The sequence below is a fragment of the Elephas maximus genome, chromosome 4, assembly GCF_024166365.1.
Source record: "Elephas maximus indicus isolate mEleMax1 chromosome 4, mEleMax1 primary haplotype, whole genome shotgun sequence".
Taxonomy (NCBI): Eukaryota; Metazoa; Chordata; class Mammalia; order Proboscidea; family Elephantidae; genus Elephas; species Elephas maximus.
In genome coordinates, this window is record NC_064822.1 from 55,087,580 (window position 1) to 55,109,052 (window position 21,473).

General features: G+C 47.7%; 1 protein-coding gene across 11 annotated transcripts in view; it reads left to right on the plus strand.

Annotated features, from left to right (window-relative positions):
* Nucleotides 1–21,473, plus strand: part of MICAL3 (microtubule associated monooxygenase, calponin and LIM domain containing 3) — a 241,613-nt gene that overhangs the window by 213,021 nt on the left and 7,119 nt on the right. For 9 of the 11 annotated variants that reach the window (XM_049882102.1, XM_049882099.1, XM_049882109.1 and 6 more), the window contains 6 exons: nt 1,327–1,377; nt 2,944–3,054; nt 3,942–4,035; nt 9,804–9,854; nt 21,064–21,163; nt 21,318–21,391. In XM_049882102.1, coding sequence (XP_049738059.1) covers nt 1,327–1,377; nt 2,944–3,054; nt 3,942–4,035; nt 9,804–9,854; nt 21,064–21,163; nt 21,318–21,391 — 481 coding nt within the window. The remainder of the gene's footprint in view (nt 1–1,326; nt 1,378–2,943; nt 3,055–3,941; nt 4,036–9,803; nt 9,855–21,063; nt 21,164–21,317; nt 21,392–21,473) is intronic. The other 2 variants (XM_049882105.1, XM_049882106.1) reach the window with 2 other exon arrangements.

Sequence of the window (21,473 nt, forward strand, 5' to 3'; positions counted from 1 at the left end):
TTTTTCACCTCCTGCTTGGGGAGCTTATCTGCCTTTGAATTAAACTGCTCATTCTAATAATGAAGTTCTTCCTGTCACTCTGGTTGGCAGGAGCGGTGAGTCAGTCTGAGGGAGGACCGTATGTGCTGAAAGTTCAGTGTTGCTGCTAGGAGGCACACTCATTCTTCTCTAGACCAGCTTGCTCTTGAGGTCCCTCGAAGGACAGAAGTAACAAGGCAGCAGGGGCTTGCAGTCCGTTCTGAAACTCTCTGGGTCTCCCTGTCCTGAGCCTCATCCAGACCTCGTGTCACCTCCCTCCCTCGCTCCCTCGCTATGTTCTAGCCATTCAGTGGCTTGTTGCCACCACCCAAACAAGGGTGGTGAGAAGACCAGAGAAGCAAATATCACAGACCTCACCTATGTGAGCAGCTTTGCTCAAGGTTTAGTGGAGAGAGTGGAGGTTAAAATTACTGCCTGGAACACTTTTGGTGGATATCGGTTATTTTTGCTGTTTCGGTACCCTTTCCCCGTGTATAATCAAGGAACAGCCACCTGTCCTCTGTGCCGGGGGCTTGGGTGTGGACCCGTCTGGCCCTGCTGAGGATTATTGCTGGAGAGAACCTTTCTGGAAGAGAACATTGGATTTGACATTCAGCATTGCTCAGTGTCTGTGTCTCTAGCATCAGGAGTCCCCCACCACCCATCCCCATCTCATTGCCCCACAGCATCCAGGCAGAAGAAATCGTTGAAGTTTTCACATACATATGGGTTGCCCTCGGTGGCATAAAAGGTTAATGCCCTTGGCTGCCAACCAGAAGGTCGGCAGTTTCAGTCTGCTCAGAGGTGCCCCAGAAGAAAGGCCTGGTGACCTCCTTCTGAAATAGCAGCCGTTGAAAACCTTATGGAGCACAGTTCTACGCTGACCCACAAGGGGTTGCCATGAGTCAGAATCAACTCCATGGCAGCTGGTAACTGATACGGGTTACTAAGGGAGAAATAGTATCTGTCGTCATATATTTAAAGTTTTAACTTAGACATGAGGGAGATTGAGAAAAGAGAAGATTTGGAGGAGAATGAAGAAGCAGCTATTTACTCAGTGAATAGAAGAGGGAACCTTATTCAAAAAAGGGGTTCCCTAAGAAGGTGCTGCCGGGGGCTCCCCACCCAAGTGCATCACTCACACAGTCGTGTGTGACATTGTAAAAAGTAATCATGTGTTTTAGTCTTGTGTGTTTGTTTTAAACTTCTAACTGATTTTGCTCCATTTCTGTGTGTTCAATTTTTGATTTTTTAATTATTTTTATTATTGCTGTTCTGTTTTGTTTTCCGTTGCCATCCCCTTAAAAGTCGATTTATGTACCACACGCCTTGACATTCAGGAGATCATGTGCATCAAAGGTAGTGTCTCATTCTCATTGGCTGGTCCTTGTTGCATGCATGTCTGTGATTAACCGCCCAGAGCAGCCGGCCCTGGCCCTCCGGCCTCATCCTCACTAACTGTGTTACTCCATGCATGGAGCTGCAGCAAACACCAGCAGCAGAACTTCCTTCAGATGTGTCACGAGAGGATGAGACAGCCTGCTCTTCGGCTGGCTGGACTGCATGTGGTAGTTTTGCTCCAGGACCTCAGGTGGACGGAGCTGCCTCTGGGATGGGGCACTGCAGAGATGGGTGGTCACGGGCCTTGGCTGTAAGCTGAAACACTTAGGGTCCCAGCACCCCACTGTGATCTTTAAAGGCTGCCTATTCCGTGGACTCTACCATCATACTAGCTCTTCAACTAAGATTATGAGACTATACCCCTGCGTTGAATTTGGAAGTCTCCATTAAAGTCTGTAAAGTCCTTAGAGACAATAAAGAGGATATTAAAATAAAGGCAAAGCCCCCAACATTTGCCTCTGGTTGCCTGGTGTTTGGAGCCCTCGTGGTGCAGTGGTTAAGAACTCGGCTGCTAACCAAAAGGTCAGCAGTTGGAATCCACCAGCCACTCCTTAGAAACCCTATGAGGCAGTTCTACTCTGTCCTATAGGGTCGCTATGAATCGGAATTGATGCGATGGCAACGGGTTTGGGCTTTTTTGGCCCAGTGTTTATTCAAAGCACCCGACACTCACTGGCACCCTTACTGCCCCCATTCTCAGGCGGACGTCGGCATTTCCCTCAGTGAAGTCACCCAGAGTTTGGTCAGTTGACTCTTCAGCTCTTCTGTCCCCCGATGGCTCCCTTCTTCCCAGTGTTGCTTCCCCCCACTCTGTCACCTATGTGTAGAGCCTGGGGTCAATCCAGGCTCACCTCTGTGGTTTTCCCTTCACGCTGTTAGTAAATTTGAGGTCACCCAGACTTAAAATAGAAACATCCCTGTTTTCCTTATGTCAGATGTCACTTTTTAAAAGAACCTTACAAGTACCACTCATCTGAAAAAAGTGGCATTTGATACCAAACAAGACAGTAGAAAGACCCTGATTTTCTCTTTCCTCTTCCTGTAAGCCTCCTAGAAGCAGGAGGCTGGGGGGAACATTTACCAATATTTTCTGCCCCCATAAAGTCTTAGAAAGAGCAGGCATCCTTATACAGGAAGCAGGTGATCTCAAACAGAAAGGGGCATGTGGGTGTCAGTTGTTTTAACTTCCTAACCGTCAGTCCCCACTCAGCCTCCCATCCTTGTCATGAGGGGAGAGTGTCTCATCTTGTAGATCTTAAAGTGAGCCCTGTGGCATTGGGGGCACAGTAACGGTAGTACTAGTGAACCCTCTGACGGAACTGCAGGCTGGGGAGTCCACACACGCCTTATCCACATGTTTTGTCAACACCCTTGCAGTGCTCTGTGGAGAGGCAGTGTGTTTGTCAGGCACCAGGTCCCACCTTGGGGAAGAATCCTCTCCGTAACCCCACTAGCCAGCCAGCCTCCCACTAACATCTCAGGCCTGTGTGCTCTGACTGAAGAAATACCTCTTGTTCTCTCCAGCCAAGAACCTACACAGAGGAGGAGCTGAATGCCAAACTGACCCGGCGTGTGCAGAAGGCTGCTCGGAGACAGGCCAAGCAGGAGGAGCTTAAGCGGCTACACCGAGCCCAGGTGAGACCACAGAAGGTGGGACAGCAAAACACCTGAATGTCACTGGGCGTCCTGGCTAAGTCACATGGCAGCATCTTCCTATCCACCCAGCTTGTTCACGGCCATGACAGGGACAGAGCTGAGGTAGACAGGCGGCCCTGTTTGAAGTAAGTTGCATGAGATGACAGCCCCAAATTCTTAGGCCACAAACTTAATGCAACTACAGAGGCCTCATTTTTTGTGTTTGTTGGTAAAAAAGGAAGAGCCAAGCTTTCAGTTTCTATACTAAATTCCTTAGTCTAGAATAATCATTGTAAAGTCTGCTAAATTCAATTGTCGGAACTGTTAACAAGTCAGTCTGTAGCCTGTCAGCCTCTGAAGGGCCTGGAATTTTAGGGAAAGAGGCCAGAGCTGTCCTCCGAGTTATCAGCCTATGTCTTCAGACCTTATGGATCCTAGGCCTTTCCAGAGTTTTAAAAAACAATTTACTTTGTGCAGGCAGGATTTCCACAGTGCTTTACAAGAGCCCCTTCTAGTGCTTTAGCAATCTCGCTATCAGAAGAGCCTTGGTTTAGGGTACTTACATCCTCCCTCTGGGAGTTTATGTCCAGTTCCTTTCTTTTAACTGCTGCGGAGAGGGGCTGGCCACCACTTTAAAGTACATCCAACCCCGCAGTGCTGACTCACACAGGGACCTAGAAGTCTACACAGGGATCGAGGCCCTGTGAGCAAGGGGTTCAGACGCAGATGGGCTTCACACAGCACTCTGAGCATAATACCCATAAAGAGAGCCCTTCTCAGCTTGTTCACCCAATTGTTTTTCTCCTTTCTTCGTGCACTTCATTTTCCTCCTGAAAGCTGGGAGGTAAGAGAGTTGGATGCTTATCCTGCGTTTTGTTTTGTGGTAGATTATCCAACGGCAGCTGGAGCAGGTAGAGGAGAAGCAGAGGCAGCTGGAGGAAAGAGGGGTTGCTGTGGAAAAGGCACTGCGTGGCGAAGCAGGTACTGTCTTGGTTTCCTTTGGGAGGAGGTCTGTTCCTGAAGGAAAGCCCCAGTAGTAGGCTGGCCTTGTGTCACCTTATCTGGACCTCAGCTCCTATTCCAGCAGGATTCACTGGGCCCCTTCATCACTGAGATTTAGGGTTTCCTATTAAGCAAAGGAAAGGGAAGTGCCTCTGTTTGGGACTACCCTAAAGCCCAGACTTGGTCTTCAGCCCAGCCTTGGGCTTGCTATTCACCTGTAGAATGAAATCTGAGTCCATTTCATTGGTTGATGGCAAGCTCTGGACGGTCTTCCCCCTTTCCTCTTCCTCCTTTCCCACCCGTTCTCATTTTCTCTAGGAGAAAATAATTGGGAATGAGGGAGATTGTACCACAAGGAGCCATCACAGAACTGCATGAGCAAGCCCCAGCCTGCCCCCCACATGCCACCCCCCTTTGTTTAGCTCTCTCCTGCCCAAGCTGTACAGAGCACGTAAGGACATGGCCACAGAGCCCTCCCACAACCTGTGGGTGGGCCACAAGGCCCTCTTGGCACAGATTTCCCAGTGTGAACCCAGGCCCTTTGTTTACTGAAGGACAGCCGCTCAGAGTAGGTTGAGAGGCTCATTTGTCCTGTGATGAGCCAGCGCGGAAAGAACCTTGGAGAATGACTGTGATTGCCGCTCTTGACAGGGAACAGCTCTAGAATATAGTGTGGTCACACCCAGTGATCCACCAGAAGAACCTTGTGGATTTGGGTTCAGTACAATTGGGCAAAAGAAAGCCAGGAAGTACCTGAGCCATCCCTGGTCCTGAGGACCCAGGAAGCCGTATCGTTTCAGGAGCATGAAACCACTGGACCAGCCCTCAACGTTAGCCCCAACCTCAGGCATGTAGTGACTGATTTCAGCTTTCTCGAGCTTCCATGAGTCTTGGTCCAGTCTCTGTATGGGGAAACCTCCATCTCTTTATAGTGATCTAATTTTGCAGTGACCGTTTATTAACTTCCTTATTCTGGTATTACAGGCAGGGGCAAGGGGAGTACATGCAGACAAGTCATCTGTGAAGCTAAAAAAGAGCCAGTGAGAGTCAGCTAAGAGTTGGGCCAGCTGCTGCTATCTGATCTTTCTAGAAAACAGACCAGTGGGCTGACCTCATGGTGTGTGCCTGGTGTCAGTTGAATTCATAAGGTTCTGTAGGCCTGTAGTTCATGTGGTTGGGAGTAGGGGGTCAAGCATAGAAGTAGATCTCCTTTTCCAGGCCCTTCCAGGCCTAGATATCACAGCCTTACAGTCAATTGAGTGATGTCCTTCAGGTGAAGAGATGGGATGGGGGAGAAAGAAGATGAAGATGTGGATGTTCTTGGTTTCGTGCTCACCTAGTGCCTGAGGCCCAGGCCGCCAAATGAAATGCAAACACTTGAACCACTGAGCATCAGTCAGCCAAGAAGCCTGGGATGTGTTACAGCAAGCACTGACCCCATGTGTCAGATTCACCTAGAAGGATCACCAAGCTTCCCAGTGAACCTGTGAGAATCCTCCACTATCTTACGGGCCCCCCTTTCCTTGTTTTCACTCCCCGCCCTACATGCTTTGGGTTGGCCTCCTCCATTAAGCCTGTTCATTTGGGAGGAGTTAGCCCAACCCACCTGAGGTCCCCTGTGCCCAGTATAACTGTGTCCACAGGTCCCTTTCCTTATTGCTTTTCTCTTCTTGGAGAAGGTATCAGGAGGGAGCCTGGGCCCATCATCATCCCTTCTTACCCTTCCCCACAGTATACTTCTGTCAAGATGGAGAGAGATAGATCAGCCGGCTTAAATCCTTAAGGAAGGCATTCTACCCCTCCTTACTCACCACCAGGGCTGATCATTTCCCTTAAGGCACTCTAGCGTCCACTGGCTGCCAATGTAGTTTGAGCCTAAGACAGTACTTCTAGGAACCATTCTAGAACAGCCTGCTTTACTCAAGCTGCTAACTGCCAAGGGACCAGAAAAATATACCATTCAAAATTGGCATAGGATTTTGCCAGAATTCTCTAGGGGTTTAGATAAGTATGTTTTATAAGTTCACATTTAAAATAAAAAAGAATTAGTCTATTGCCTCAGGACAGGAACCATTTCCGAAGCCAACTCTTCAGACATGGATTGGACTGGACAATGGGTTGGAGAGGGATGCTGGTGAGGAGTGAGCTTCTTGGATCAGGTGGACACTTGAGACTATGTTGGCATCTCCTGCCTGGAGGGGAGATGAAGCTGGCAAAATGGACATGAAAAGAGAGAGTGGAGGGAGAGAGCAGGCTGTCTCCTTAGGGGGAGAGTAATTGGGAGTGTGTAGCAAGGTGTATATGGGTTTTTGTGTGAGAGACTGACTTGATTTGTAAACTTTCACTTAAAGCACAATAAAAATTAAAAAAAAAAAGAATTAGTCTAAAATGTTAGTAAACACAAATTTGAAAATACAGGCTGTAGTAGAAGCAGCAGATGTCAGTAAGGCTTGGCATCCTCCTCATTCCTGGGGCCCTGTATTGAGAATGTCCCAGTTCACGCAGGTAGTTGTTACAAATGATAACCAGTTTAGCAGCCCTCCTGGAAATCTCAGGATACCTGTGGTTTAAATGATGTGAGATGCTCAAAACTTAAAAGTGGAGCAGTAGGAATGTTCTCACAGTTGAACGAATCTGACAGCACTTCATGTTCCTTATAAATAACAAATATCAGTCAGGAAGCTCCCATATATAAACACAAAAGCCAACTGTGCTATGGTATCTTCACGTAACATGTCACCCACGTAAAGTACTACGCCGAGGCAGGAGTGTGCTTGGAGAGGTTGTGGCTAAGAATCAACATCAGTCTATCTCCAAAGCATGAAGATCAATCAAATCCCTCCTTTCCCATTTCTCAGTCATCTCTGACACCAGTTGCGTGCAACACTGCACTCTTTCTCTCTGCCCCTCGCCATCTGGAGCTAGAGTAGAGCTCACAAGTTGAAAGAACACTGTTCTGCAGATTGCCAAATAGGCCACCAGCCAAAAACTCGGGAGTCCACACCACACCCTTACTTCTGACTTGCTGGCTTCAAATTTGGGGTTTTCCCATAACTCCTTCAGGATGACAGCTGCAAGCTCAGATGCCCTGGGGTCCCTCATTTCCTTCAGTGGCTTTCGCTTCTCCTTTAGGTTCAATAATTCTCTGGAATGTCTCAGAGAAAGTACTAAAGTTACAAATTTATTATAGTGAAAGGATATAAATCAGGCTTTTCATAAGGAAGAGACAAGCGGGCGAAGTCTGGGAGGGTTCCCAACATGGAGTTTCCATACCATATCCCAAAGAGGGTGAGTCACCCTCCCCTCGCCAGTTAGGAAGCTCTGCAGTCTCCAGGTCAGAGCCATTATCAGCCTCAGTCTACTTAGTCAGGATTAAAGCCTCAGTGCATAATCACTATAGGTTAAATCACACCTCATGAGACCAGTTGATACTAGGTACCAGGTGATTTTTCTGGTCTGGCCAGCCCCATTCATTAGCACAAATCCTCAGTTGTGGTCTGGATAACAACAGTACCTCAATTACTCCAGAAAGTCCAAGGTTTTAGAGTTATCTTCTCAGGAAATACGGGCAAGACATTACTTTAGGTAAAGTTAGTTCTTCACACCACAGAGTGGCTGCCACCTCACGGAGTGCTAGCTGTCCTGTACAATTTTGCACGAATACTATACTTGCAGGCTGGACTTTAAATAAATAGGCAAGCTGTCCCACTTACACATTCTCAGAGAGTTCAGATACTTGCACAGAGAGGGCCAAGAAAAGTTGATCCTGGGGCATCACAGAGTGAGTTGACCTAGCAGCACAGATTAGTGTGTTGATGGTTTTCGGTGGGCTAAAAGTGAACGTGCTGTGTCTTATTAAAGTGGGTTTAAATGAGTCAGAAGTATTTATGAACCAGGTATTTGGGAGACCTCTGGAGTACCCTCTTGTGGAACCTTGGGGTTCCACAGAACATTGGAAAACCACTCCTCTGGTCCGAACTCTTTCCTTTAGGCAATGTTGCACCAAGATCTCTCCATCCAAAGACATGTCTGTCCAGTTTTTAAAGACAGGCCTTGGTAGCTCTGTTTGGAGATTTCCCCATGGTGCATTTGAGAGATTCTCAAGATACAGTGGCTTCTACCATAAGAATGTATTTCCAAATATGTTATTTTCCTTTTCTTATTTTAATGACGTCACTTCCAAGGCTGGTCTTCCGTCAGAATTCCTAGTGGCCCTGTTCTTAGTTGACATTTATCATCTTTGAGGCTAAACTATGCACATTGGCCTCTCCTTCCTCTTTCTGCATTCCGTTCCTCTGGTTGCGCCTGGCTGGGCCCAGATCAGTGTGACCATTTTTGCTGTAAGAAGGTAACCTCAGCGGGCATGATAATCTGGAGTCTTTCAGCAATGCTAGTGCAGCCCCCACCCTGAAGGCTCTGCTGAACTGGCTAGTATCTTGCTGAATGGACTCAAGCTTCTGTCGCTGTCTGAGGAGGTCAGACTTCGTTAGCCAAGTTGCCCTTCCAGGGAAGAGATCTGATATGGACCTGCCATCCCACTCCTCTCAACTTGTCTGAGAATTACTCAGGTCTGGAGTTAAAGATTTGGTTCAGAGCCTTCGACCCTAGGGCAACACTGAGACTCTTGCATTCTCTCTGGTCCTGGGGACACCAGGAAGCCCTTTTTGGTTCTGGAACCCTGGTTCAGACTTAAAGCCACTGGAGCAGCCCAGAGCATGAGCTGAAAAGCCATTACAAGATTGCCCTCTTCTTTCTGATGTGCCCATTCTTGAAGGGAAAACCCTCATGTGGAGTAAATGGCTGCCAGGATCAGCATTCAGATTGTGAGGTTTGGAGAAAAAGGGGTAACACTGTGGCAGCTGAGATTTGGTGTGTTCTGTGTTTCTTTATGATTTGGGGCAGATGACCACCACCTACTCAATAGCTGAGTTTCTGGAGCCCCTCAGCAGCACCCAGCCTTTCCATCTCAGGCATGCGAAGAATTTAACATTCGGCAGAGTGGATGGAGATAAAGGCTAGGAGCACCTCTGGCCAGCAGACCTCCAAGGGCCTTAGGGCACATCGTCCTGAGTTAAGAACTGTACAAAGTCATGGCTAATTTCCTGTTTTAAAGAGAAGGCTGGCTGAAGATGGGGCCTCAGCCTCAGAAGAACAGGATCTCCTTCATCTCAAACCCATCCCGCAAAAGTGGTTGTGCAAGGAGTTTGATACGGTCTCCAGTGAGGTCACACGTGAGTGAATTCCTGGAGAGCTATGTCTGCATTTAAAACTGAGTTGGTGTCCTTGCAGAGCTTGCTTAGGATGTGCAGATCTTGCCCCCAGTCCCTCAGCCTGGAGCTTCTAGTGCTTGGTTAAGAAGGAAGGAAGTAACCCCTGATCTGCCCCTAAACTTGCTTAAACCTTCTTAGTTAAATAAGGCTGGGTCCCAGGAGTCAGGGTTCCCAACAAAGCCAAGGTCTTCCATCCTAACCGGCAGGCGGTATATATACGAATCACATTGTTACTGGGTATTGGCTCCATCGCCAGTGGTATTCAGTTAATTCCTCCTTCTCACCACCCCAAACTACAGGTATCTATTGTGTGTATAATGCACTTAGAGATGTGTGCTTTCCAGCTGTTCCTCTTTGCCCTCTTGCTGTATCTGCGTGTATGTCTCTTATGCTTCATTTCGTCGATAGCTTTGGGCGTGGGGGAACAGGAGGGTTATCTGATCTAATGACTCTCTCTTCACCAATTCCTTGTTGTAGACTATTGGGGAGAGTCTTATTACAGTGACCTCATCGACTTGCATCTGGGTGGTATGTATAGCCGTATCTGTTGCTGACACTAACCCCGCTGATCCCCTTTCCCTGCCCTCTCTCCCAGTCCCTGCTCACAAACAAGAAGAAATGAACCTGATAACCAAATGGCAAAAGCACAGGCCCTTTTCCAGCTCAGAACGCAGCAGCATGCCGGACCCTCCCCACTGCCCAGATACGCTCCAAAAGATTTGAGGCCACTTTTCCTGCCTCATTAAAATAATTTTAAAATTATTTTAATTTTTTTATAACAAAACTTCACCTTCCTCAACCCATCAGCCTTGCAGCCTGGTCCCCATATATTGTTTGGTTGTTTGACAGCAGCAACACATACACACATACATAACAGACACACACTCGCAGGTCAACATGACATCTTCCCAAATTTCATCACACACAACTTGTAGGTATCACATCACTAAAAAGCTCACTGCAAACCACACTCAAGAATCAAACGTGAAGAAATCAGCCTTGCCCATTTTCATTAACTAGGGTGTGCTCGCATTTCCCCCCAGAAGATTCAAGCGCACGGACGAGTTCTGTGATTTCTGTCCACGTTCGCTGAGCTCAAGGCTATGTTGACAGGTGCCTATAATGATGCCCGCACTCCCTGCTTTGTCCTGGGCCTTACTTTGCTGTTCTTTTAAATGAAGACAGGAAAAGCCTAAGGCATTGCTGCTCAAAGTGTGGTCCTTGGACCAGCAGTATCAGCATCTTTACCTATGAACTTGTTAAGAAACCCAAATTATCAGGTCCCACCCCAGACTTACTGAATTAGAAACCCTGGAGATGAGGCCAGGTTATCTGTGTTTTAACACCTTCAGGGTGATCCCGATGCCCTCTAACATGGGAGAATTACCAGCTTTTAAAGAAATTCAGTATTTTTGTTGTCTTGCTATACAAAGCTCAGCATTTGTATTAGCTCAGAGAAATGATCAGTCCATGAGTTTTGTTTCTAATCTTTGGGCAGTTTTTCTCCTGGAAGGTTGCCATTTTGTCAAGAGGAATGCCAAACAGCCAACACTGAGGTTAACCAAAGGGCGGAGACAGGGCGGGCTCTGGCTCCTTCTTGGTGTCCTGGCATCCTTGGTCTGGCAGCCTGACCTCTTCATCGCCCCTTGGAGACTCCATGCCTAGAAGTGGTCTTAAAACAGAAAGGCTGGCAAAGGAAATTCTCATTTTTTATTCTAACCCATCCTTTTAAGGCACTCCTTGGCCCATTCATTTAAAAAACAAAGCTGTAATTCTGTGATTCCTATTATAAGGCAATGCCATACCCTTAGGGTAACTCCACCAATAAAGAGCCGGAGCTCTTGAGCTCACTGAATAGGATTGATTGTTGTGGGCTCCGCTTGCTATGTTCCGTGGCCCTGTACTCCCTTTGAGTTCCACCCCTCCAGAGACCGCTGGGCACCCAGAGCTTTGGTGTGTTCAGTGACATTCAGACTCACGACCACTGGTGCTGTAAAAGGGCTGATGCTTACATTCCAGTTAATCGATCCCATCCTTGTCTAATGCCCCTTACTTCTTTCCCTCGTCCTCCTAACACCCCCTGGGAAATGTTTATGTCAATTCTAAAATGAATATCAATGTGCAGAAAAGATCATTTTTTTAAATTCAAAATATCCTGAAAGAAATAGTCAAAACCTATTTCCTTAAAAATTATATTCACCCTTCCCTCCCAGCGCAAGATACTGTTACCATACGATCACCTCACACCTGTCTAGTTTAGATTTTTCCTACCCCCATTGCACGTTACAGCATTCAGCCTGAGTGATGAAATATAGTTGGCTGGTTTCATTTCTAGGTCCCTGAACTCCAGCTAGAAGATTTTTGGATTTAGAATTCTAACACATGCAAGGGGGAACTGAAATAAATAGAAAAAAGAAACTCAGTGTGTCTTTGGAATTATAAAACACTTTACCATCAAACACCCCAAAACCCTTGCCACTTGGTTCTCATCAGCTCCTCACTTCCCCTTTTATCAGACCACAATGATTTTATGTAAAATGTAGACTTCTTTTGTGGTTCTGCTCGCCACATAAGAAACTGCTGCTGCCCTCCTAATGAAGCATAAAAGAAACCTTCTAGTCCAGAGGGCATCACCTGGGGACCCCCCTGGCAAAGAGCAAGGACCCCAGGCCCTGTTTTCACCAAGCCCCAAGAGGAAGACGTAGATGCCAGAATTAGGTCCCTTTTCAGTTTCTGCAGGTGTTTCATTCTTGGGACACTTTGTAGTAATCATTATTTGAAAAAAAAGATACCTTTTGAGATCTGGAGCCTGAGATGTAGACCTGATTGCCCCTCTGCTCCTGCATCCCCAGAAGACTACAGAAGCCCGCTGCTGGGCAGCAGGGCCTGTATTAGTTCTCATGTGGCTACGATGAAGCTCCAGGCAGCACTCAGGGTGTTGGGAATTCATACCCTGCCCAGCAGAGGCCAAACTCCTGATCCTTGCCCACTGTTACACCCATCAGACTATTCCTCGGTGGGGTCTTTCGATGGCACCCAGCTATTTAAACGGTCCAAATCTGTCTCTGAGCCACAGTACAGTGAATGAAGAATTCCCTTTGCCACATACCTGGACCTTGTGACTTAAAAAGAAACCATTAAAGAGGTCACATAATGACCCTTGGGCAAGAGAGGAATGGTCCCAGAGTGACCTCACTCCTTCTTCTCCTTCCCCTGGGACATTGGACAGGCTTACCCCACCCCACCACAGCCCACCAAGTTGTCTTGCACTGGAACAAATAGATGACTAGAAATCTTTAGAGAAAAACCACATCTCTTATGAAGAATTTTCAATTAAAACACACACCTAGTTTCTAGTTTTCAAAGACCTCACCTCTTGAATTGGGTATCTCAGAGTGAAATTGAAAGCATATAAACCGTTTAGAAGTGGAACATAAAGGGCTGGAACGTTGTTGCTGGTGATTTGTGGGAAGGGCACATGGAGGCCTCCTCTGGGCCTGCCCACATCTCCCGCCCTCTGAGGGACCACGTCCACACCTGCCTGTTCTGTTTGCTTCCCTCAATTTGCTGTTGTTAGATTTGGGCTCATCTGCTCAGTTTTCACATTAGCCTGGCTCTGTTTTTTGCTTAGGAACAACTTTGAAATCTTGAAATTCCCCAGCATTCCACTGTGTGTATGCGTGTGCATGTGCCTTTGTGTGTGTGTGTGTGTGTGTACACACACATGCTGGATCTCAATTCTTGCATACCTTTTTTTTTGGCCTTCATGTTGTTCCCCAATCTGGAGATTGATTCTGCATTGAGTTGTTATAGCATGAAGTGTCTCCCCAGCCTTGTCACACGTATGTAGCCTGAGCCTGCCAGACCAGAAACCTTCTTCCCCATCTCATGTCTGCTCACTGCTCTATAGCATTGCCCACCAGCCAACCTGATTCCCTGCGAGGTTAGCAGTGTTTGTCATCACTCTGGGTTTGGGGATGGGCATCTAAGCCTTGTAGTGGAAAGGCCTCCTCATGCCAGGGCCAAGGCATTGGGACTGACCAGATAGGTAGCCTGGGTTGGGGAGTCGGAATAGTCAGGTATAATCTTAGCCAACAGAACATTTGGTTAGCCTGTCCTTGCTTCAGCCTACACAGCCTGAACAGCACAGAGAAGACAGTAAATGAAAACCTCATCACTTATACCTAGACCACCAAGACATTCTGCAGGTTGGCCTTGTGCAAGTTTGAACTGGTAGACTGAGCATGGGCTGGAAAGCTAATGCCCCTGATAAGGTTTCTTCCATAGGAAAAGGTGAGCAAAAATGTTGGTAGTATCTTTAACATTGATTGGGGGGCAGAGAGTATTGTCCCAGCACTGGGAATTATCAGTAAATACAGTGGCATTGCTGCCCAAAACAGGCGTGAGAAGCAAGAGCCCACCCCAGGCAGGACGAGGGCTGTCCCACAGACACTGGTCCTGTGTCAGAAAGCCGGACTCTTCAAATGCCCCTGAGGAAGTAAGCGAGCCTCTCTCCAGCCCCTGACACCTTGATATGCCATAGAGCATGTTCAGAGGCCAAATGGAAGTCAAAACCAAAAAAGAATCTTTTTGTACCTGCAGGATTTTCCTAAAGTATAGCTGAAAGGGAAATGATCTAACCCAGGGGTACTTTGCAGTAGGTTTTTGCACATGCAACAACCTTCTGTATATCAGAAGGGAAAGTGTGTGTGGTAGAGGTTGGGGGCAATTTCCGTCTCGTAACAGGATGTTCTATGTGAGCTGATTCTTTGGAATTCTGTATTTTTACATGGAAATGCAGTTATAAATGGTGGCTTAGCTTATAGAAACTTCACCTCAATGTTTCTAGACATTCTAGCATACAGTACTAGACTAGTGTGTTTCCCTGAGGAAATGCAACAGTCCAGGCTGGGACTCGCAGGATCTAGATCTCTCCCTAGCAAGCCCTTCCCCATGGACCACCAGGCACAGCATGTAGAGACCCCTCAGCTTTAGGCTTCTGGTGACAGCTCCTTGGTCCAACATGGGGGAGCTAGGAGCCTGTATAATGGGTAGATATGAGTGCCTGAGGTAAAGTAGGTCTCCAGGGCTTCTTCTAAGCCTATTCCAGCTTCCTGGTTGTCCCCCTTTTTTTTTTTGTCCAGGAAGACTGGAGTCTGACCTACCAACTTGCTTTCCTGTTGCTGCTTCTGCCCTCATCTTCCCCCTCCAACCAGAAACCCTTATCTGCTTTAGCTCTTAAAGAAAATTGGGATAATGAGTGGCTAGCACAGTTCCTGGTACCGAAGAGGTTTTCAGCAGACATTTCTTATATAGATGATTAGTCTCTCACATTGTCTTTAAAATAAGCCCATGATCCTTATAAGATATTTCTAACAGGTTTTTATGTTAGTGCCAGCATAGAAGCCAGCAGGTTAAATATAACCAGACAGAACTGAATTACTGAATTGGAAATGCAGAGCCTCAAGCTGACTCCCATCAGGGCTGTGCTGTCCCTGGTGTTCGTTGGCATGCCAAGCTTCATACATCCCCGCCTCTCCTCATAAGAAAAGTACTAAACCCTTCTATACCTCTCAGTCTCAGGGCAAGGGCTGCTTGGGCTCTTGGGATTTTGAGTTCCAGAGGGACTGAAGTAGGGTTTATGTATATTTCATATGAACATCCAAGTTCAACATCTTGCAGGGTTTTTCTTCACAGCTATCCTAACCTTTCATTCAATTAGCTGATAAGAGGGGAGGATACAGTATCTTGGGGATGAAGCATCTTATGAGTGGGTTGAAGGGAATATGGAAATATAGAACAAACAAGTGTAGAGAAGAGAAAAAGCCATAGGATTGTTAACTTCCTCCCACGTGTCAGCCATTCCAACCATACTGGGTCCCAGACTAGCCTGGGCCATGGCAGAGGCAGGGCCTGAGGGGAGGTATCTGAGCAGTTCAAGGGTGAAGCACAGTATGGAGAGCACACCCGACTGAGGAGGGTGAAACCTGGATTCAGGTCCCACCTGCCCTACATCCCCTAACAGGGTACTTATCCTCTACAGAAGTCTGGCGCAGAAGGAGGGATGGCATTCTGACTCCACACTGTGCACCAAGCTAGGGCCTGTGTGTGGCTCCTCTTCATGCCACTTCAAGTCGCCACCATTTTTTAGATTCGCCTGGACCTGCACTGGCCCTTCCAAAGAGAACAAGCTCTTAGCTCAGGGTGGAAAAGGAAGATGTTTTCAGTCCAGGGTCCGCTGCTTTAAGTCCCAGATTTCTCGTTTAAAAATGGGGGTGATAATGGCTGCCCGGGTAGCCACCCAGGGACATTGTAAGGATCAAATGAAGTAACACGTGTGAGAGTGTTTTGAAGCTTTAAAGCACAGTCCATGCTTGGTTCATACATCGCACTTGTCTTACTCTATGATGATATTCTGCTGCTTTTCGGAATTCAGTGGCACGTGTTGCCTGCCCCTGCTTCAGGGAGAGTGGCTAGAGAAGCACCAAAGGAGGGTCACTTTTCAAAAGGAGTACTGATTCAGAGGGAAAGATTTCGTTTATTGCCAGGGTGTAAAATGGACCAGGGAAGTTTGCAGAGTGTTGAAGTCAGGCCAGGTAGTCCAGGATGAGAGTCTTCACCTGCTGATAAAGAGCCTCCAACCTTGACCAAATCTTGGGGGCTCTAAAGTAATGACAAGAGTCCAGAGGCTGCAGAAATGGTTTGAGAAGTGATCAGTATGGTGCTTGTTAAAAAGAGACAGAAACAATTGCCCCAGCATTAAAAAAAAATTGTATTTGCCGTGTGCTTGATGACATCTTAGCCCTTAGGACCAGTGAACCAAATCACCTACTTCTCACATCTCCATAAAAGGTAGAGAAATTGCTATGAATGTGGCTGTGCCCCCTCACGTCTCATTTCAGATTCTAGCTTGGGGTGGAACTCCCTTGTTTTTTTTTTCCCCTCTGTGTCTGTTTTTGAAAATAATGTTTCTTGTATGCTTTTTTGATGGTAAAAGTAGCATACATTGATTTTGGAAATATGGGAGCATGCCAGAAAGCTATAACCTCGGTCTATGTCTTCAGGGGCCCAGTGCCAGCCCTCTCCATCCTGCCTTCTGCTAGTGTTAGAAGACCTTTTTCTCTTTTTCTTTTTAAACACTTCCTTTATGTGATGCCCCCTTTCTTAGTTCCTGTTCTGAATATTCTGTACCTCGTATTGTCGTAGGTATCGGGAAGGGTAACTAGGGGTTTGGTCTACATAAAAGAAGCTAAATGCTATATTTCACGATGCCCAAAAAGTAGAAGCCGGTTTTGTTGATACATGCAGCACATACTTCTTTGCTGTGGACGTATATTGGCTGTGTGTTGTGTCACTGTCCCTTGCTAATGCATGTGGACGCTGTTCTAACCTGCATCGTGGACTGTTGTGCAACATCCAACACAGAAAGCAACAGTGATTTTTCATTGACCTCGTATTTCACAAGGTGCTGTAAAGATCACAGCCAGGAAAACTCTATGGAGCAGTTCTGCTTTGTAACTCGTGGGCAACCATGAGTCGGAATCAGTTTGATGGCAAAGGGTTTTATTTTGTTCTTTGGTGTCCAGGTATTTTGAGCATCGACACAGACTCTATACTTTGAAATAAAGGAAACAGAAGATCAGCTAAATAGGCAGAGCATATTTTTTAGGACAGGAATCCTTCTCCCCTATCCCACGTTTATTCATGCCGGAATCAGCCAGGGAAGCTGATGTCGAGTTGTATCTGTTTAGAACAGTGGGTATAATCACCATAGGTGCACACACATACTCTCTGTCTGGCTTTAGTTTTGAAGTTTTACCCCATATCATATTACCTGTGCACAGCAGAGCATTGTGCAAAATACTGTGATGGACCCAAAGGGAAAACACAGTGCCTGCATTTATCCAGTTGCTCAGGAGAAAGGCAGCCCAACAGTAGCTTGTCTGCTTGGCCCTTCTGTTGACTAAAGCAAGGCTGTTTCTTAAGCCCTGCTGTGATCATAAAGCTACCCGCGCACCCTGCCCCTACAGCCCTGAGCCCTGTTTCTTCTCTGGGCTTTGTTGTCTCCTGTGCGTGCTCCTGTGGTTCTGTGATGGTCCCTTGCGCAGCTCTCCTCCCTCTTCCTTGAGTAACCTTCGGGTCTCCCCAAGATCTTAGAAATGTCTCCCTCCACACTGTCTTCTCTCAGTTGCCCCATCCATGACTTACTGGCATCGTTACTGTGAATTTTTGGCATGTCCTGTCAGCTCACCCTTTTTGGTCTTGCAGTCCAAAGTGTGACAGCCTTCCCCCCAGATGTGGCATTGGATCCTTCCACAGAGGTGGAAGGGCCAGAAGAAATGGGTGGTTCGCTGTCCCTGGCATATGGGGGGATGGTGATTTGGACTGGTAAATGTCTCCTCTGTGTGTATACATTTCCTCCAACATGTCCTGGCTCAGAATTCAAAGCGTTGCAGATGCCAGAGCCCTCGAAGCTAGCCACAGGATGAGGGTGCTACCTCGGTTGTCTCATATTCTTCCTGTAGGCATGGTGACCTGTCGGCAGCAGAGCCCTCGTCATCCCTTAGACTGACCCAAGATTCGTTTCAGTTCAAGCACATGTGACTATGGAGACAGAATATCTCACATAGGCTTGGTTGGTGACCCCAGGTTATCACCTGCAAGCCTAAAAGCAATATTGGCTCCATATTTAATATGATCTGTTGCACAGAGGTAGACCTATCCAGGGGCTTTAGGCACTTTTGAGGAGGGAGCCCAAGGCCTAGAAGGCCACGATGTAGTAATGCACAAATTTCACAGCCCTCCCTGTAAGGAATAAAGAAAGAAGGAGCACGCAAGCTGCCTGCCATGATGGGGCTCTGTGTGCGTCTTCCCTGGAGGAATCCTTCACCCCTTTTTTAAGCCACACGCCCCATCAGTGGCTGCCGCCCAGTGCCTGGGTCTGCTCTTGTTCAGTTTCCGTGCTGAAAAAAGGACTTAATTCATTTGTAGACTTTGTTTCCCTTGTTTCTGCTTCTCCGTTTCTTGTATTTTTTTCTTTTCCTCCTCTTGTTCCTTTCTCAATTTTTATGCTTTTTGTCCTCTGCTTGTTTTTTATTTCACCTTCTCCCTGTCCCTCTCCGCTTCCAAATTCCTCCTCCTCTTTTTCCTCCTCCTTTTTTGTCTTTCTCCGTTTCCTCCTCCTCTCCTTGTTTGGTCCTTTTTGAAGTTGAGCCCAGTGGCGGGACTCCACGGCGTAGACCTCTCTCCTTCTGCCCTTGCTGTGTCCATGAAGGTAACGTAACCTCACCCAACTTCATCCCCACTGCCTCTGAAGGGGTTGTAGCAACATTAGTCACACAGAGACCCAAAACCCAACGATTTCTCTTTCTTCCCCTGACACTTGATAGCCCTGTTATAAAATCCCATGAGTATGTGGCAGTTTCTTACAAGGCACAGTATCCCTTTGACTGTTGAAGGGGAGGACTGGGTTCAGAGTGAAGCAGGGCCTCCAAGTATGGCCCCCAGGGCTGCCCTGCCTTCCATGGTTGGGGCCTTTAAGTCTCAAATCCATCAGATAGAGGGGCCAAGGGCACAGGGGAGGAACCTCCCACCTGTGCAGCAGTGATTTATCTTGATGGAGTCAAGGAATACTGTCCTTAGGAAGACTGGTCTACACACACACCCCTGAGTTCTTTTACACAACAACTCCTACAAGCAAACTTCTCTGCCCTGTGTCTTGCTGAGTGTGTTTTTTTAGTTTGTCTTATTTGAAGTCTGTTGTGGTGATAAGATTGTCATTGAAAAGGCATGTGGGAAGGGGAAGGGGAGTGTGGTCATGACTAACCCTTGCTAACCTCTTATTCTGCTCTCCATGGCTCTCACATTGACTTTCACCCACCCTACCATGCCCCTTGCTCATCAGCTGTGAACAATCTCCACCATAGCTCATGAGTGGTGTTCCGATGTCTCCCCATGGAATTTCTTGTCTTTACACACGGGGAGGCGGGGAGGCGGGGGAGCGTTCCCAGTGCACCGGCAGCTTGCCGCACTGGACAGCTTGCATGCCTAAGGGCTCCATCTTCCATGGGCACGTGGGCACACTGTGCAGAGATGCTGCGAAAGGAATGCATGGAACTGAGCCGTGGGCTGGTCTATTGGGTTGGGTGAGGAGAGCTATGGTCCCCAGACACTCAGACATGGACTCCTCAGCAGCAGGCACTGCAGGCCAGGAGGGAGCATCCATCCTTCAGAGCAGAGCTCAGGGACAGGGCTTCATGGGGGAGCAAAGCTGCATGTGCCCCAGGGCAGGACACAGACACTAACCTCCGCTTGTATGGCCACGACATGGTTCTGCCTCTCCAGAGTGTGGGTAAAAGACTAACTGGCTTAGGCATCATGTGCATCAGCAAACAGCACTGTAGAAAGAGATTTATCTTTGAATAATGTGCAAAAAAGTCCAGTGGGAAGGATGTAGGCAAGCAGTGAGTTCAGGAGCCTGATGATATGAGAGAATATACCTGAGAATGTCTTCCATACGTTTCTGGACTTGGCCTTTACTGGGATAGAGCATCCAACCAAGTAATATAAAATTGGAGGGACTTGGAAATTCCGTTTCTTAGTCCGAGGCCTCTTGACCTGGGGCCCAGGGATGGACTTCAAGAAACTCATGAGACCCTGAAATTCTATATACTATTGTGCTCTGTGTACACATATATATTTCCCTAGCTTTCATCAGATTCTAAAAAGGGCTTGTGATCCAAAAATATGTAACCATTGGAGAAGTCTACCTTTTTTTGCCTTAGGACCACACTGTTGTCATGAGCTGCTTGGTGTGCCAAGGAAAGGAGTTTGTTCCCTCCTTAGTGGTTTGATTTGCTGGAAAGTTCTTCCTTCCATTCTCCTGCTGCAGTTAAGCCCAGTGGAGTCAGGCTGCTGCTGGTGGAGGTCCGAAGGGCAGTGGTGTGCCAGAGCTGGGCCTCCGGAGTTAGCAGCCAATCGCCAGCTCTGGAAACTACTGTTGGGATTGGATCAGAGCAGGGGCCTGCCTTATTTAGTCTCTGAGGTCTGCTGTTTCTCTGCCCTTGGTAGGAAACCTGTAGACATCCTGGCATGTGCCACATGTATCACGGGGATCCACTGTGACAATATTTGCCAGGAAGCCTGATGTAGGCACAAGTTCAGGAAAGGTATCTTCCTGTCAGGATGTAAAGAAATAATGAGGCATCAGTATCAGTGGCCCCAGAGAGGGGCAGTAGCCCAGAAAAAAAAACTGCTTAAATGAATGTAACTTCAAAAGTTGGGCAAAGAATAATTTATAAATTCACATTTACCTCATTTCTTTAGACCACTTTCCTCAGAGGAGACCTAGTACATGGCAAGTGCTCGGTAAACATTAAGTGTGTGGAGAGAAAAGCAATTGAAGACATACCAAAAGAAAAGCATTGAGCAGGGGGTCAGGGTTTCTGACGGGGACACAGCAGCCCATGAGGAGTGAGTAGTCACCATCGGCCAGGGGTCTTCCAGAGGGGTATGAGGGCAGCACCCCAGTGAGACCCTGGGGGTAGGCGTGATGCCAGGGGCCTCTAGTTCTCTGCCCCTCCTCCCATGTGCTGTAGGCAAACTCTGGGCCTGGCTTGGGAGTGTTCCGGCAGCATCTTGCTCGGCTCTCTTTGCACATTTGCCCTGTGTGATGATTCCTGCCGGCCGGGTGGACAGCAGACACTGCCTCGGCCTGACGCGCCCTCTCTCTCGGCAGGCATGGGCAAGAAGGACGACCCCAAGCTGATGCAGGAGTGGTTCAAGCTAGTGCAAGAGAAAAACGCCATGGTGCGCTACGAGTCGGAGCTGATGATCTTGTGAGTGGCCTTAAGTTGGGAGGCCCGGCGAAGGGGGAGATGTTAGTGCAGTGCCTATCACAGAAAGACCATTGGCCCTTCCTAATGAGATGGGGTGAGGCAGCTTGGTCCCCGAGTCACTGTTGCTTATCTTTCCCCCTCGCCCCATTCTCAGTGCCCGGGAACTAGAACTGGAAGACCGGCAAAGCCGACTGCAGCAAGAACTGCGGGAGCGGATGGCGGTGGAAGGTGAGAGGGAACGGGGGTGAGGTGTACACAGGGAGGTCAGGTGTGGGTGCCATCTCCCTGGACCTCCAGACCTAATGTCTTC